Source organism: Haliotis rufescens, unplaced genomic scaffold, assembly GCF_023055435.1.
Source record: "Haliotis rufescens isolate VD_foot unplaced genomic scaffold, xgHalRufe1.0.p SCAF_119, whole genome shotgun sequence".
NCBI lineage: Eukaryota > Metazoa > Mollusca > Gastropoda > Lepetellida > Haliotidae > Haliotis > Haliotis rufescens.
This window is the reverse complement of record NW_025963801.1, coordinates 209,542-224,878: the sequence shown is the minus strand read 5'-3', so window position 1 is coordinate 224,878 and position 15,337 is coordinate 209,542. Positions and strand designations below refer to the sequence as shown.

Genomic DNA, 15,337 nt, shown 5'->3' with positions numbered 1-15,337 from the left:
TCAATATAGAGAGAAAACAGGGGAAGAGTATACAGAAGCTGTTAAGGTCCATTGCCAACTATGACCATGAGATGTTGGGTTTATAACTTACAGTGGTATCTCATTAATCCGCCGTTGCACTTAAGATAACCATCAGTAAAGTCAATTTTCTGGTTTTCTGCATGCTCTTTTCAAGTATTTGGAGTCGGATGTTTGGTCACAAAAGATGCATCGAAGGTATCACGTCAATGGTTTTAAAAAGCATCTTTAAAATGTTTAAAAGAAACATGAAACATACCCTCTTCATAACAAGGTCACTAAAGGGAGTCGAATGAATTCTCCTTAGTGGTGCTTCAACGGCAGGACATTTCTGATCTAACGACATTTGAACATGATATTAAAGTAAGTGCTTCGCCAATATTCCCAATTATATCATGCTGATGACATTGGGAATAGGCTGTATATATTGCACCCATATGGGATCGCACAAGCGTTTTCAGCGTGATGGGCAAAAGCTTGAACTACTTTCCTAACTAATGATCCCAGTACCAGAAACAATCTGTTTCTGGTGAGTAGATTAATACATACCTGTCACATTTCAGATGGAATCCAGTATAATCTTTCTATCAGAACGTACGTGTGATGGTTCCTTGTCTTATAGTGAATGTTGAGCTTTCACTAATGCGCAATATTTCATTACGCAGACATTAATATCGTTCGTTAACCCCAGCGTTGCGTGGATTTGTTCTTTCCCTTCCAAGATCATGTTGTTTTTGTTATTTTGTCAGAATCATATATTTCATAGTGTTCATGGGTTTTATTACAATGAAACACATCTACGCTGTTGTCGAGCTTAGAGCTGACGCGCCGTGATATAGCAGTGTTAGTGAAATATATATTAGTCCAAAGGGGCCCAGTAGCACAAGAAGCAAAGGTTTGGCTGATCATGAATATCGTGTTGCATACAATGTGATTGCAACAAGGCTGAGTGACACCCAACTCCTTACTAAGTAATTAACAAGTGTCTGTATCTGCAATACTGTTGTTCAAGCCGCGGCGTAGACACAAGTTTTAATGTTAATTTATATCACATGCCAACGCATAAGAAAAGGTAAACTCTGAACACCCTGTATACTTGAATACCATGGTGCTCTTTCAAACAGTTTGCCCACTTCTTCATTCCCTCCAATCAGAAAGAACCATCAGTTTCCAGCCTGATATTTGCAAACCGTTAGCACGTTTCAAATTCATCAAGAGAATTCTATCTGAATGTCAAATGTTAAGACCACTCCCACGCCTTGTCATCAGCGTCACAGATCAATGCCTTATCACAAGCATAAGGACTCATACGTAAGGATATCCGACATGTGCCCGTTCTAATTAGGAATTGCATAGTCTTTTTGAAGAGTTTTATTTTTTATTTTTTAAAATTTAAATTTAGTAGACTTATATCTGTAACATAGGTACATGAGGTTTAGAAGTGTAGCACTTCATAGGATCTTGAAACATTATCAAGATGTGGGTACTATACATAAATTGGATTGACTAATATATCATAATAAGTAGGTTGGTAATTCTTTCCATTTTGTGTCAAATCTACTAATACTACTATTTTTGTCATTGCAATATTTATTTTATTTTTTTAAGAGTTAGAATATCAAGTTGAAAGGTGGTGGTAGATACGATGCTGTTGATGCTGTTGATGTGCTGTTATGTTAACATAGGTCGTGGACGTCATCATAGACATACAGAATATGTTGGTTCCTTGTACAGAGGGCCTTTCCTTGTGCAGAGAAAGTAAACCCCTCGGGTTTTAATCATTTTAAAATGGTTATGAATTCTAAAAGCATCGATCATGTCTGAAAAGGAATGTTATCATCTCCCACAACATATTAAGTGGTGTTTCGACAAAAACACATATACATGAATTTTGAAAAAGGATAGTTTAAGCAAGAGAATAATACAACTATATACATCGTATCCAAGGGCAAACGCTACACTTTCTCAATTTAATTTCAAATGCAGTCACTACCGAAACATTCTTTTCTTGATAGCGATATTATGGTCAAAGTAGCTAGATATAAGCTCTTACTATTGCCCACAATATGTTTGCATCAAATGATGACTATTTATGGTTATTTCTCCTATTTGAAGAAGATAATAACATCGATTCCCCACCAAGGACGCGAATGTGATGCTTTTGAGGATACTGGTCACATTTTCGAACCGTCGTAAACAAGTCCCCACTGAGCCAAACACAGGGATTGAGCTAATCCACGGATAATCAATAAACATGACCTTTGACCATAGCTCTTTCTCGCGTTAAGAGCAACAGAGACCTTGGTGCCCCTGAAGACCCATGGCAACCAGATTCTTGGACCAATGCCATAGTAGAAACGTATTTACATTGTATGATTTGAAATGACGTCAGTATGACTTCGGGAAGTTGTTGGTAATCTGAAACACAGCGAGCTTTTATCAACATGCCAGTCTGTAAATCGTTTGACGGTAATGACCCTTTAACAAGCGCCAACATGGTGCACAATGAGAGTCTTGTTAAATAACCTACATTGGCAATTCTATGCTTGACTAAGCATCAACTGATGACAAACAGTCACTATACATTGTTATACGATAGACCAACAGTTGCAAAATCGCAACCAGTTGTCATTATTGATCGGTTCAGACGTACATACACGCTAAGTGGGACGGGACGCGGTGCTCGGCCATGATACACCGAGGGAGGACTGTCATACGTGTACCACATAAACATATCCAGCATGGGGAAACCTAAAGTGTCGATCGTTTTCCCTGATTGTGAAACATCTAGGGTAAGTGTTTTGTTTGTCTGAATCCAGTTAGATAGGCTTGTCAGCGCTGCTGTCCCAGTTCGTTCAAATACGACGTGGGCTAGGCTACAATTTGACAGCAGGTGTTAGGCGCGAGTAATGCTTCGTTATGTTGAGGCTCTGTGCCACAAACAGTCTACCACTGAAGGGAATACATACAACGGGGGCAGGTCATATCGCTATCTTTAGCATTGCACTTCATCGATATGAATGTTGAGGGAACTACATAATCCTGCTACATTCTACATTAAAGCCAAATACCAAATGGTCATATTCCGACAGGTTGACAAAATGCTCTGTCTGTGATATCACTCTGGGGCTATTTGAGATATACATCTGTATTATGAACAGACTGATTGTGTAAAAACAAAGCATATACACATGTATTCAAATTCATTGCTTTTGTCAACCTGCTTAATCACATGGGCATCTATGTCAGATAATGTAAAAGCTAAATGAATTATGGATAATCATATGTGAAATGTTTAACATATCAATACAATGGCCACCTAAATGGCACGCACTGCATATACTAGTATATCAAATATACAACTAATATACACTCTGGCAGATATGTCTAATGGTTGCTACCGCGCCCTCGAGTTTTGAGTTGACGATTTCAATGGTAATGACAATTGAGAGCTGCGTAATGCTTTACCGTAAGGTGCAGAAGACATTTGATTCTTATGTAAGCTTTACCTTATGGTGGAGAAGACATTTGAGACCTATGCGATGCCTTACTGTATGGTTTAAATGACCTTTGAGTCATGTGTAATGCTTTAGCGTATTGTGTAGACGACTTCTGAGATCTGTGAAATGTTTTACCATATGGTGTAGAGGACATTTGAGCGAGAGAGTGAGTGAGTGAGTGAGTGAGTGATTTGGGTTTAACGCCGCTTTTAACAGTATTCCAGTTATATCACGGCGTGTCAGCTTAATGTGGGAAAGCCCGAAGTGATGCAGGTATTAGACGTTTATCACTTCGGCGAAACCCACGAGCACGGGTATGGTGATGACAAACCTTGAAACATAATCGGGGCGAACCTAGATTCGAACCCACAATCATAGCTTTCTGGCGTGCACAACGAATCGCGGCGCCTGCGACGACTGGGCCACCCGTGCCCCAAGGGGACATTTGAGACCTATGTAATGCCTTAGTGTATGGTGTAGATGACATATGAGACCTGTGAAAAAATATACCGCATGGCGAAGATGACATTTGAGTGCTGTGTAAAGCTTTATCGTATGAGGGAGAGGACATTTGAGACCTATGTAATGCTTTATCGTAAAGTTAAGATGACATGAGAGATTTGTGTAATGCTTTAACATTTGGTTTAGATGACACTTGAGTCCTGTGTTAAGCTTTACCGTATGATTTAGATGACATTTGAGATCTGTGTAATGCTTTACTGTATGGTGGAGAGGACTCTTGAGTCCTGTGTAACGCTTTTTCCGAATTCTGTAGATTACATTACATGTCAATGTAATAATTTACCGCATGGTGAAGATGACATTTGAGTCATTTGTAATAATTTACCGCATGGCGAACATGACATTTGAGTCATGTGTTATAATTTACCGCATGGCGAAGATGACATTTGAGTCATGTGTAATGTTTTACTGTATGGTGTAGAGGACATTTGAAATCTGTTTACTAATTTACATATAGATGACATTTGAGATCTGTGTAATGTTACTGTATGGTGGAGAGGACATTTTAGTTCTGTCGAACCCTTTTCCGTATTGTGTACATTACATTTGAGACCTGTGTAATGCTTTACCGAATGGTTAAGATGACATTTGAGATACGCTTTACCTTATGGTGGTGAGGACACTTGAGTCCTGTGTAACGCTTTTCCGTATTCTGTAGATGACATTTGATGTCTTCATTGTACAATGTACAGGACATTCGTGTTCTGTATAATGTTTTACCGTATGGTGTACAGGACATTCAAGTCCCTGTAATGTCTAACCATATGGAGTTGATTTATTTATACCATTTGTAATGTTTTACCGCAAGGTGGAAAGGAATAATAGGTCACTCGTATAACCAGAAGAGAAAATATCCCGTGTAATACTTCACCGTATGCTGTCTATCCCAGCTTGACATAGAGCAACAGATGTCGCAGTCCTAGTCCCACACACGCATCGTTACCCCACCATTGTGTACACCCATATTGATCTGTACATGCACACCGACATCACATGGATAGAAGATCCAATCGGATTATATTCCTTCGTAATATTATGCGTTGGTAGAACTGTATCGAATGATCCAACATACGATAATGTTTGTGAAACTAAATAACCTGACATACATACCGTTGGACGATTATAATATAATAAGAAATGGTAGTGTATTTTAGACATATATAGAAACTCAAAATATGAATTATTTGGTTCAATAACACGAACGTGACTAATACAGCCTATATACTTATATGTAGGTCACTTTATTTGAAGCATGACCTGCTACTGGAGTCATGACTATTGCATCCAAACACATTTTGATCTTCGTCACAAAGCCACACAGACAGCTGGTATCTCTTATCGTGGTAAGATAATTATCCTTTATGTTATGTATAGTTTTGTTCTCTACCATCAACCTATCCCCCCACGGCCATAATGCATCGTAGTCTATGAGCATAATCTTCAATCAGTGATATTTTCTACTCCATAGAAACTCATAAACTACGTTATTACGTTATGAAACAGAGCCTTATCCAATTATAAAGTTCTTGGTCATAATGTCCTATAAGATGTAGCCTTATTGTATAAACAATCATGTTCTGGTATTGTTATTATCCTTGTCCTGCATGTTCTGGTATTGTTATTATCCTTGTCCTGCTCGTCGTACTATACTCACTATGTTAGTATTTATAGGGATACGATCTTTTTCCCTAAACAATAGTATTGACGATATCACCTATGGCACCACACTAAATGCAGCCATTATGTACTAGGGATCGAATCCTTGAACTGTACTATTGTTCTTAATTTTCACACTGTGCTTATCCTATATTTAATATTCAAGTGTTCATGTTCACATAATACAAGATAACAACTGACAGAACGAACAAGTATACCTTATTACAACAGTTAATTAAAATTCATCTGTGTGATATAAAAGCATGATGATTCAATTCCATTATCACAATCATATTGCAGAAAAAGAAGCATTCAATCATTGTCGCCCGGTTCGGTCTTACGTGCAGAGATCTGTTATGGGTTATTGATATTTATGAGCGATGGGAGTCAGAGAAGAGAAAGAGAGAGTGAATATGGCTTTACGCCGCTTTTAGCAATATTCCATCAATATAATGGCGGGGACACCCGAAATTGGCTTTACACATTGTACCCATGTCGGGAATCGAACCCGGGCCGTTGGCATGACGAGAGAACACTTTAATCACTCGGGTACCCGGCGGAATGAGGAAGATGATACAAAGAAATATATTATGACCTTAGTCATTGCTGAGTGGAACAGGCCCCAGGCAACAAACACTATCCTATTTTATATATATATTGTGCAACGACATGCTGACCCTGTTCGCAAGCACCCGGTATCATCACTGATTGTTACTGATCCATTCATATAATTTTAACCACCAGTTGCATTTTACACCCAATAGAATCTGTTTCGGCAGATAATCATGACTGATTGTTCTCCGGAGCTGACGTTTTGTATGTACTTCTCATATGTTGATAATTGAAATCTCGACTGAAATTTCACCGCGCATTTTTTAAGTAAACGTTTAGATGGAATCTGAATTTGACCCGACTCAAAGGTTACAGTAGTTATCAAAAATAGCGTGGCGTCAGGTTACAGCGAAACTCCATCTAGTGAGAGCATTTATTATACCATTGGGCAGCTGTAGTTTACTGTTACCAGTGTTCCCTGTGGTATAACATGCTGATTACGTTCATAACGCGTTGGGTCATGTCATTTGTATGTAATTATTTACCCATTATGCTCAGTTATTGCTCGTAATATGTATAACTTCCTGGCACGACAAAGCATTCTGCATAGGTGTCGTTGAACTTATGACATGATGCGATAACGAGTCTCATAACAGATTTGCGTTACAAAATCACTGTTGATGATAAAATCAGCAATAAACACGATAATAACAACCAAGTTGTGTGTAAATGATGACGCTCACTATCATCATCATTGTACGTTTTTTGACCGTGTGTATATATATATAATTTTTATCAAAAACGATACAATTCATTCAAAATCATGCTCTGCACAAGACATGAATGACGTACAATTGATTCGCAGCTCGAGTATTCACGTCAATATATTTTTAAAACATAATTAGTCACCAAAATACATATTCTGACAGTAAAAACATGTTTTGGAATGTATGCAAAACTTGTTTCAGCATTTCAGGAAAAACATCTTGTCATCATAATTGACACGGTGTACTCCGGGGATGTGAAGTTATTTTTCAATGAAAAATGCTCATAATCAATAATAAAGGACGATCAATGCGCTGAAAATATCTGCAGGCACTTTTATTTTGCAAATTAGGAAAAACCTGACGCAGAGCTTTGGTCGAAACCGTGCGTACGAACGTGCTTTGAAGAAAGGTAACCTTGTCTTCAGAAAAAAACATCATTACAATTGACAAATTGACGGCAATCATACGTTACGGCAGTGCCGTCCAGCTGGCGCCCAGGGGACTTAATTTAGTCGTCCCCGTTAGGGGAAAGCAAGTGAAGAAAATAATTGTACATTAATGTCCAGCATCTCAAACTATTAGGAACGTGAAAAGTCTTGCGGAATCTATATTTGGACACAAACAGATGGTACACAATTGAAGTCAAGGTTGCTTTATGTTTTGTGTTTTCTTCAAACCTGAAATTGTCACTAAGGCTTTCACATCTTATTGGGTACAACAAATATGTTGTTCTCGTAAGTTTACACCACGATAAGTGTGTAAGAAGTGGGTAGTTACTGCATGAAAAGTATTCACATTTAGTGTTCGTAACGTCATCAGCTAAAATTTGGTATGTACTCCACATGGTATAACGGTCATGACACACACTTATAACGTTTGATAAATATATTCCAAGTGATTCCGTGTCATTTGGTTGGATGACAAACAACTGTTTTACGTTTAAGTGTCCATTAACTGAAAAATAGACTAGGCCACTAAATGAATACTCTTTCCTGATTGGTGGTTATGAAAATGGGCGGGGCTTGTGTTGGACAGTGAACCATGCTCTGAGTGCTTGTTTAAAGAATTGAGGGTGCGTTAACACGAAGACACTGTGAGGTGCGTTCAAACGTGTGATAAGCACTGGAACACGATGAGGGATGCATGAAAGTGTGGTTAACACTGATACTCAGTGAGGGATGTATAATAGTGTGGTTAACACTGGTACTCAGTGAGAGGTGCATGAAAGTGTTGTCACCACTGGTACTCGGTGAGAGGTGCATGTAAGGGAGGTTAACGCTGGTACTCAGTGCGAGGTGCATGAAAGGTTGGTTAACACTGGTACTCAGTGAGGGATGTATAATAGTGTGGTTAACACTGGTACTCAGTGAGGGATGTATAATAGTGTGGTTAACACTGGTACTCAGTGAGGGATGTATAATAGTGTGGTTAACACTGATACTCAGTGAGGGATGTATAATAGTGTGGTTAACACTGATACTCAGTGAGGGATGTATAATAGTGTGGTTAACACTGGTACTCAGTGAGGGATGTATAATAGTGTGGTTAACACTGATACTCAGTGAGGGAGGTATAATAGTGTGGTTAACACTGATACTCAGTGAGGGATGTATAATAGTGTGGTTAACACTGATACTCAGTGAGGGATGTATAATAGTGTGGTTAACACTGGTACTCAGTGAGGGATGTATAATAGTGTGGTTAACACTGGTACTCAGTGAGGGATGTATGATAGTGTGGTTAACACTGGTACTCAGTGAGGGATGTATAATAGTGTGGTTAACACTGGTACTCAGTGAGAGGTGCATGAAAGTGTTGTCACCACTGGTACTCGGTGAGAGGTGCATGTAAGGGAGGTTAACGCTGGTACTCAGTGCGAGGTGCATGAAAGGTTGGTTAACACTGGTACTCAGAGAGGGGTGCATGAAAGGGGGGTTAACACTGGTACTCAGTGAGAGGTGCATGAAAGGGGGGTTAACACTGGTACTCAGTGAGAGGAGCATGAAAGGGAGGTTAACACTGGTACTCAGTGAGAGGTGCATGAAAGTGAGGTTAACACTGGTACTCAGTGAGAGGTGCATGAAAGTGTTGTCACCACTGGTACTCGGTGAGAGGTGCATGTAAGGGAGGTTAACGCTGGTACTCAGTGCGAGGTGCATGAAAGGTTGGTTAACACTGGTACTCAGTGAGGGATGTATAATAGTGTGGTTAACACTGGTACTCAGTGAGGGATGTATAATAGTGTGGTTAACACTGGTACTCAGTGGGGGATGTATAATAGTGTGGTTAACACTGATACTCAGTGAGGGATGTATAATAGTGTGGTTAACACTGATACTCAGTGAGGGATGTATAATAGTGAGGTTAACACTGGTACTCAGTGAGGGATGTATAATAGTGTGGTTAACACTGATACTCAGTGAGGGATGTATAATAGTGTGGTTAACACTGATACTCAGTGAGGGATGTATAATAGTGTGGTTAACACTGATACTCAGTGAGGGATGTATAATAGTGTGGTTAACACTGGTACTCAGTGAGGGATGTATAATAGTGTGGTTAACACTGGTACTCAGTGAGGGATGTATGATAGTGTGGTTAACACTGGTACTCAGTGAGGGATGTATAATAGTGTGGTTAACACTGGTACTCAGTGAGAGGTGCATGAAAGTGTTGTCACCACTGGTACTCGGTGAGAGGTGCATGTAAGGGAGGTTAACGCTGGTACTCAGTGCGAGGTGCATGAAAGGTTGGTTAACACTGGTACTCAGAGAGGGGTGCATGAAAGGGGGGTTAACACTGGTACTCAGTGAGAGGTGCATGAAAGGGGGGTTAACACTGGTACTCAGTGAGAGGAGCATGAAAGGGAGGTTAACACTGGTACTCAGTGAGAGGTGCATGAAAGTGAGGTTAACACTGGTACTCAGTGAGAGGTGCATGAAAGTGAGGTTAACACTGGTACTCAGTGAGAGGTGCATGGAAGGGAGGTTAACACTGGTACTCACTGAGAGGTGCATGAAAGGGAGGTTAACACTGGTACTCACTGAGAGGTGCATAAAAGTGTTTTAACATTGGTACCTACTGAGAGGTGCATGAAAGGGAGGTTTACACTGGTATTCAATATCAAGATGTCAGGAATCCTACTTAAGTTCCTCGACATTCGCAGACCATAACAATTGTTTGAACTTATAAAGGCATTGGCCAAATATAGTATTTTATTGGATCTATCATTATCTTTTTAGCCAAATCATAGATTATGAAGAACTGCACGAGGTGCCGAATATCAAACACAGGCTAGGAGTTTCTTAATATCAATTGAAGGAGCCAGAAAAAGTAACTCTTTTTTAAACATTTTTACAATCCTACCCAGAATAATTCACATTTTGGAAATATTTCCCTGCGAACTCATCCCATATTCGAAGCAGATGGGATGGCACATTAACAAAAATATGTCTGCAGCCAGACCAGATTGTTCTGCTCCTTAACGAGCTCGACGCCCTGTGACAGACTGGGGCATGTTCCTTCCTGACACAGTGGAGCTTGCACACCCTGCTGTGAATACCAATCATTGGGCTATATTTGGTACATCATGGTTCTGACACTCTTATTACTATGGGAGGAAGCTGTCGGATTAGCGGCGAGTATCCCCTTCTGTTAGCGTGTATTTTTGGCAACGCGTTATCTCTTTGAAATCACCCAGAAACGTGGCAGGTGAAGGGAGATTCGGCGAATGGCAAACAATTGCGATAACAATAATAGCTTCTGCAGGAGGCCGAGTCAAACGAATCCCAGGTCATTTACACCCCCGCTTTGCCGCGAGGCTCTGCACGGGAGTCCACCAAAGGACGGCCAATATAATAATCAATCATCAATATCGATTGTTCTATATTTGCTCCTCGAAAGTGTTCAGTGTCGGTGAGTTGTGATTTTTTAGAACAAACAATTCCAACTATAGTTGATGCAAAAGGCCGGTCTTGTAAATATTGCAGCTATTGTTGCAGTGATGAGGGAGACAGGCGGAGCTGTTATTTTTACACTAATTCATTGCAGGTTAATGCTGATGCTGTGAGAAACAGCTATATCGGAAATGTCGCGCTTTACATTCTCACAAATTATGGTCGATAAGAGGCTGAGATTGATTCAAATAACAGTAAGTGGCAAGACTAATTACGCGAGTGGGCTACAGTCGGGTGAACCAGGCATTGTTGCTGATAGATTCTATAGCTGGATCTTACCCATGGAGATAGTGTATTGATAACGTACGCATGCGCAGTTGTGTCACAGTTCTCCTGGACAAATATTAGGCATAGAACTTTGTTTACATGGCATGCTGTGTATTTATACAAGGTTTAGGTGTTTTATATTTTTCAGATCATGCAGGAAAGTCGGTTAACGTCACCAAGATTTTACCCTGAAGTGATTTTCCAACAAGGGATCAAGTTATTATTGAACTAAACCTTGTTTTACAGTTGTTGTGTGTCAGTAAATGGGGAATGGCGAAGCATGCGCAAGGAGAGAGTGCAAACACTCCAATAGAAACTATTCGGTGATACATTATATGATACATTTGATCAGAATGATGATTATTAATAATAAGTTATTATATAATGATAATTTGCATACGCATTTGTCTTTCCAGTCACATAAACATAATCGCCAATTCGGTAAATTTATCTTTTCTATGGACTATTTGGCGACAATAAGAATGAGAAATGTATGCAACAAAATATATTTTAATATAAACTGTCAACTGTCACTGTTAAAATACCGATATTATTTAACTGATTGAATGACTTTGGTGTGAATAAGAATGAGACCTTTCTCACTTAATTTTTCCAAGGATGACTTTTTTTCAGATTTACATGTGAACAAGAAACATGCGGCAAATTCTTTAACTCATTCAGTACTAATATATTTCAAACTTATAAATACATAGGATATACTTTCTCTACGTGAATTTTTTGTTTTAAAGTCTCTAACTCATTTAATCTCTGCTTCAGATTTTGGTGTGCGAGTTGCCATGGTTTCCCCGCTGCTTCTTGGTGCGGTGTGTGGAGTCTCTGTGGTAGCTGTTGCTGTCGTCATCATCATCGTGTACATACTTTATCGTAAACGGCACAGAGCAACGTCTTGTATTACAAGCCACAGCGGATACGAGGCTGTCGGGGAGTGCAAGCCGCCATCTTTGTTGTCTTTAACGTCAGGGTCTCAGGTAGGAATCATGATTGTCCATATTATTTTTTAAAGATTACATTTAAAAAATGCAGTAAAGAGGGTTTGGGGGATCCTGGCACAGTCAGGCTTGTTAGGCTCGTCATCATATCAGGGCCCATGTCTTATTATCATCATCATCATCATCATCATCATCATCATCATTATTATTGTTGTTGTTGTTATTGTTATTATATGCTGAGCTTATCCTGCCCCGTCACATCTGTTACAAACACAGACAAAGCCAAGCCTACTGTTCACCTAAAAACATCATGGCGGCCTCTAAATAATCGAATCTGGGGCAGGTAAACCATTGGTTCCCCCGCCATGCTATATTGGTTAAAGCTGCTAACGACAATGCTCACGCACTCCTGTCTTCAGTCCCGTTTGCAAAAATAAACATCAGTGCTACAATTTTAGATAGGCGTACAGTAGTTTGCGCCAACAACGTTGACCATGTTGAAGGAAGGATATGTGAACATGTGCGACTGACGTATCGATGTACCGTGAATTTACGTGTGAAGCGCTTCGTGACACCCAAACCATAACAAATCGATTCACATTTGGATTCTGTATCGCTTTCCAGAGGTAATATTTATTAAAATTTTGCAACAGCTTTCTTTGTGTCACCACCAAGGACGAAACAATAATTGATTTAATTAATAGTATTAAAAGGAGAGCCGAAATTAGCTGACGATGAGAATTTTAAAACACACTAGTTGACAGCAAAGACCCATGAAGATCCGGGGTAGAATAGGTCTTCAGCAACTCATTCTCGTCCTAAAAGGCGACTATGCTTGTCGTAAGAGGTGACTACCAGGATCGGGTGGTCAGTCTCTCTGAACTTGCATGTCATGTTATAATTGCGAAGATTGATGCTCATGTTGTCAATCACTGTATTGTCTGGTTCAGACTGGTTAAGTGCGGCGTTGAATAACAAACAAATAACAAACAGACAGCAACAATCTCTACAACTAGGTATGAAGGAACATTGAGAATGTCAATAAGCAAAAACGACGCAAAATTGTAAGATAATCTGCACCGTAACACGATTATGACAATAACCTGGCTTCGAGATACACCAGTTCGTACTTATTCTCCATTTACTGTCATTACATCGATTGCAATGATTACAATAATGAGAACAACTACACGGAGATGTCCATAAAACAGATATTTGGGGTCATCAATCTCTTTATTGAACACGTATAGTGTATTCAAGGCCTAATGGCATGTCGATCTATTCTCCACGGCAGTTCATGTGTTGTTTGCGTTTGCACTCGTTCAGATACAACTTCATGATGTTTCATGTTAAAGAAGCCACGGAGTCACCACACTGCCACATTGCTTTATTTGTACTCGCCGCATAATCCGATTATCTGCTCTGCTGTCAGTCACAACCGTGTAAGGCCTCAGCATCCCTAAATATAGAGCTACTAATAAATATATTTATAGCAACACCGAACCAGTGAGACATTTCGTATGTTTATTCTCACCCAGCTCATCTCTCATTTTATGGTGGTCGTTGTACTCTTCGAAGAGCAAAATTGGATTTTGTACGACTCAATTTAAACTTTTGACTGTAAAATCAGCCTTTGTAACGTCTTAAGGCAATTTGTAACCTTTTACGGCAGTCAGTATCCTTTTTGCGTCATCTGTCACTGGTTTAGGCGCTGATTGCTGTGTCGTTTCTTCTATCTTTGGGAGTTATTCATACAACATTACTGTTGCTGCCCGTGACATTTCAGTCGACCAAACATCTAAAATGTCATTTCACTCACATATAAATTCTAACCTCACATGAGTGGTCTTTTTTTAACGCTTACCAGAAATATTAGAGGCATTAATTATGAAAATAATCAAGTCTGGACTCGACAAGCTAGTAGCTGCACCATGTTCAGCAATCCAACTATGATGGTACAATGACACACAATCACCAAGGTCAAACTGTGGAACGGATCAAGACCTGTTGGAGTGGGCTCTTACGACCAACTCTAACAGGCAATTCCACTGAGAACTAAATCCGAATAAAAGGGGCAGCAAATTAACGGTATTACCATATCAACAACCATAAATATCATCAAGTGCATGGCATTTCATGTTCAAGAACATCTGTGGGTAAGACGGCGTTTCAGCACACGGGGACTTTGCAAGGCAGATTTACTGTTGCGTGGGCGGTGTAATATGGTTATCCTGAGCGGTCTGTCCTACCAGCTGTCAATTTCTAACCCTAATGAACATTGACAAGGTATTTTATTCTGAAAAATATCGCATCGCGGGCTCAAGATGGACTTCTAAATATTCTATGCTCAGCTTAGGGGTGCTATTTCCAGCTGCCTCCCTATGTACAAAACGTACGCGTGTCAATTTTGTATAGACGCAAATAGCAATATTTTTAACAATTAAAAGCAGAGGTCCATGGAGGATTGCATACCGTATGGATCTATTGAAGTAAATATATACCGTTACGACGTTCCTGCATTACATGCAAAATGACATATTTGTCATACTTATCTTATTTGCGAACACCTGGTGTCATCACTGATCTTCAGTAAGCCATTCAGAAACTTTATCAACGCTAAGTTGCCTTTTAGGCCAAACAGAATCTGTTTCGTCGGATACTCGAGGCTGGCGTTCACGTTTTATATTTACTACCTGCCATCGTACCCCAACGTAATGGACCGTTGCTCATGCTAACAACCATTGGTTCGCCTGCAAGAAAAGAATATAACAAGCGCCGTGTCACGTCTGATATATTGCTGACTACGGTGTAAAACAACATTCGCTCACTGTATGATTTCAAACTGCTTTTCAAGATTTAAACAACATTTCTATGTGAAGTCGCGTCACCTATAAAAAAAACTGACAATGGTATTCTTTAGAAGAAAGAGAGGAGGTCTTTTGCTGATGAGCCGTTTAAAATGAATTTGAATGGACAGGAAAGACGGTAAAGATGATGCGAGGTTTAATTTCCTGGTGAACATCGATTGTTCTACTCACAGTCTTATTCAGATCAAGCAACATGTGATGCAATCTGGTCGCGCAAAACAAAGTTGATATTTTTTCGCGTTCATGTACAATGAATTTGATTCAGATGCAATCAAGAAGCGA

General features: G+C 39.7%; 1 protein-coding gene across 1 annotated transcript in view; it reads left to right on the top strand.

Annotated features, from left to right (window-relative positions):
* The first annotated feature begins 2,656 nt into the window (after window positions 1-2,656).
* Window positions 2,657-15,337, top strand: part of LOC124119975 (synaptotagmin-6-like) — a 28,665-nt gene continuing 15,984 nt past the window's right edge. Inside the window, exons 1-2 of the mRNA XM_046482687.2 lie at window positions 2,657-2,810; window positions 12,016-12,227. Coding sequence (XP_046338643.1) covers window positions 12,036-12,227 — 192 coding nt within the window. The 5' untranslated portion in view covers window positions 2,657-2,810; window positions 12,016-12,035. The remainder of the gene's footprint in view (window positions 2,811-12,015; window positions 12,228-15,337) is intronic.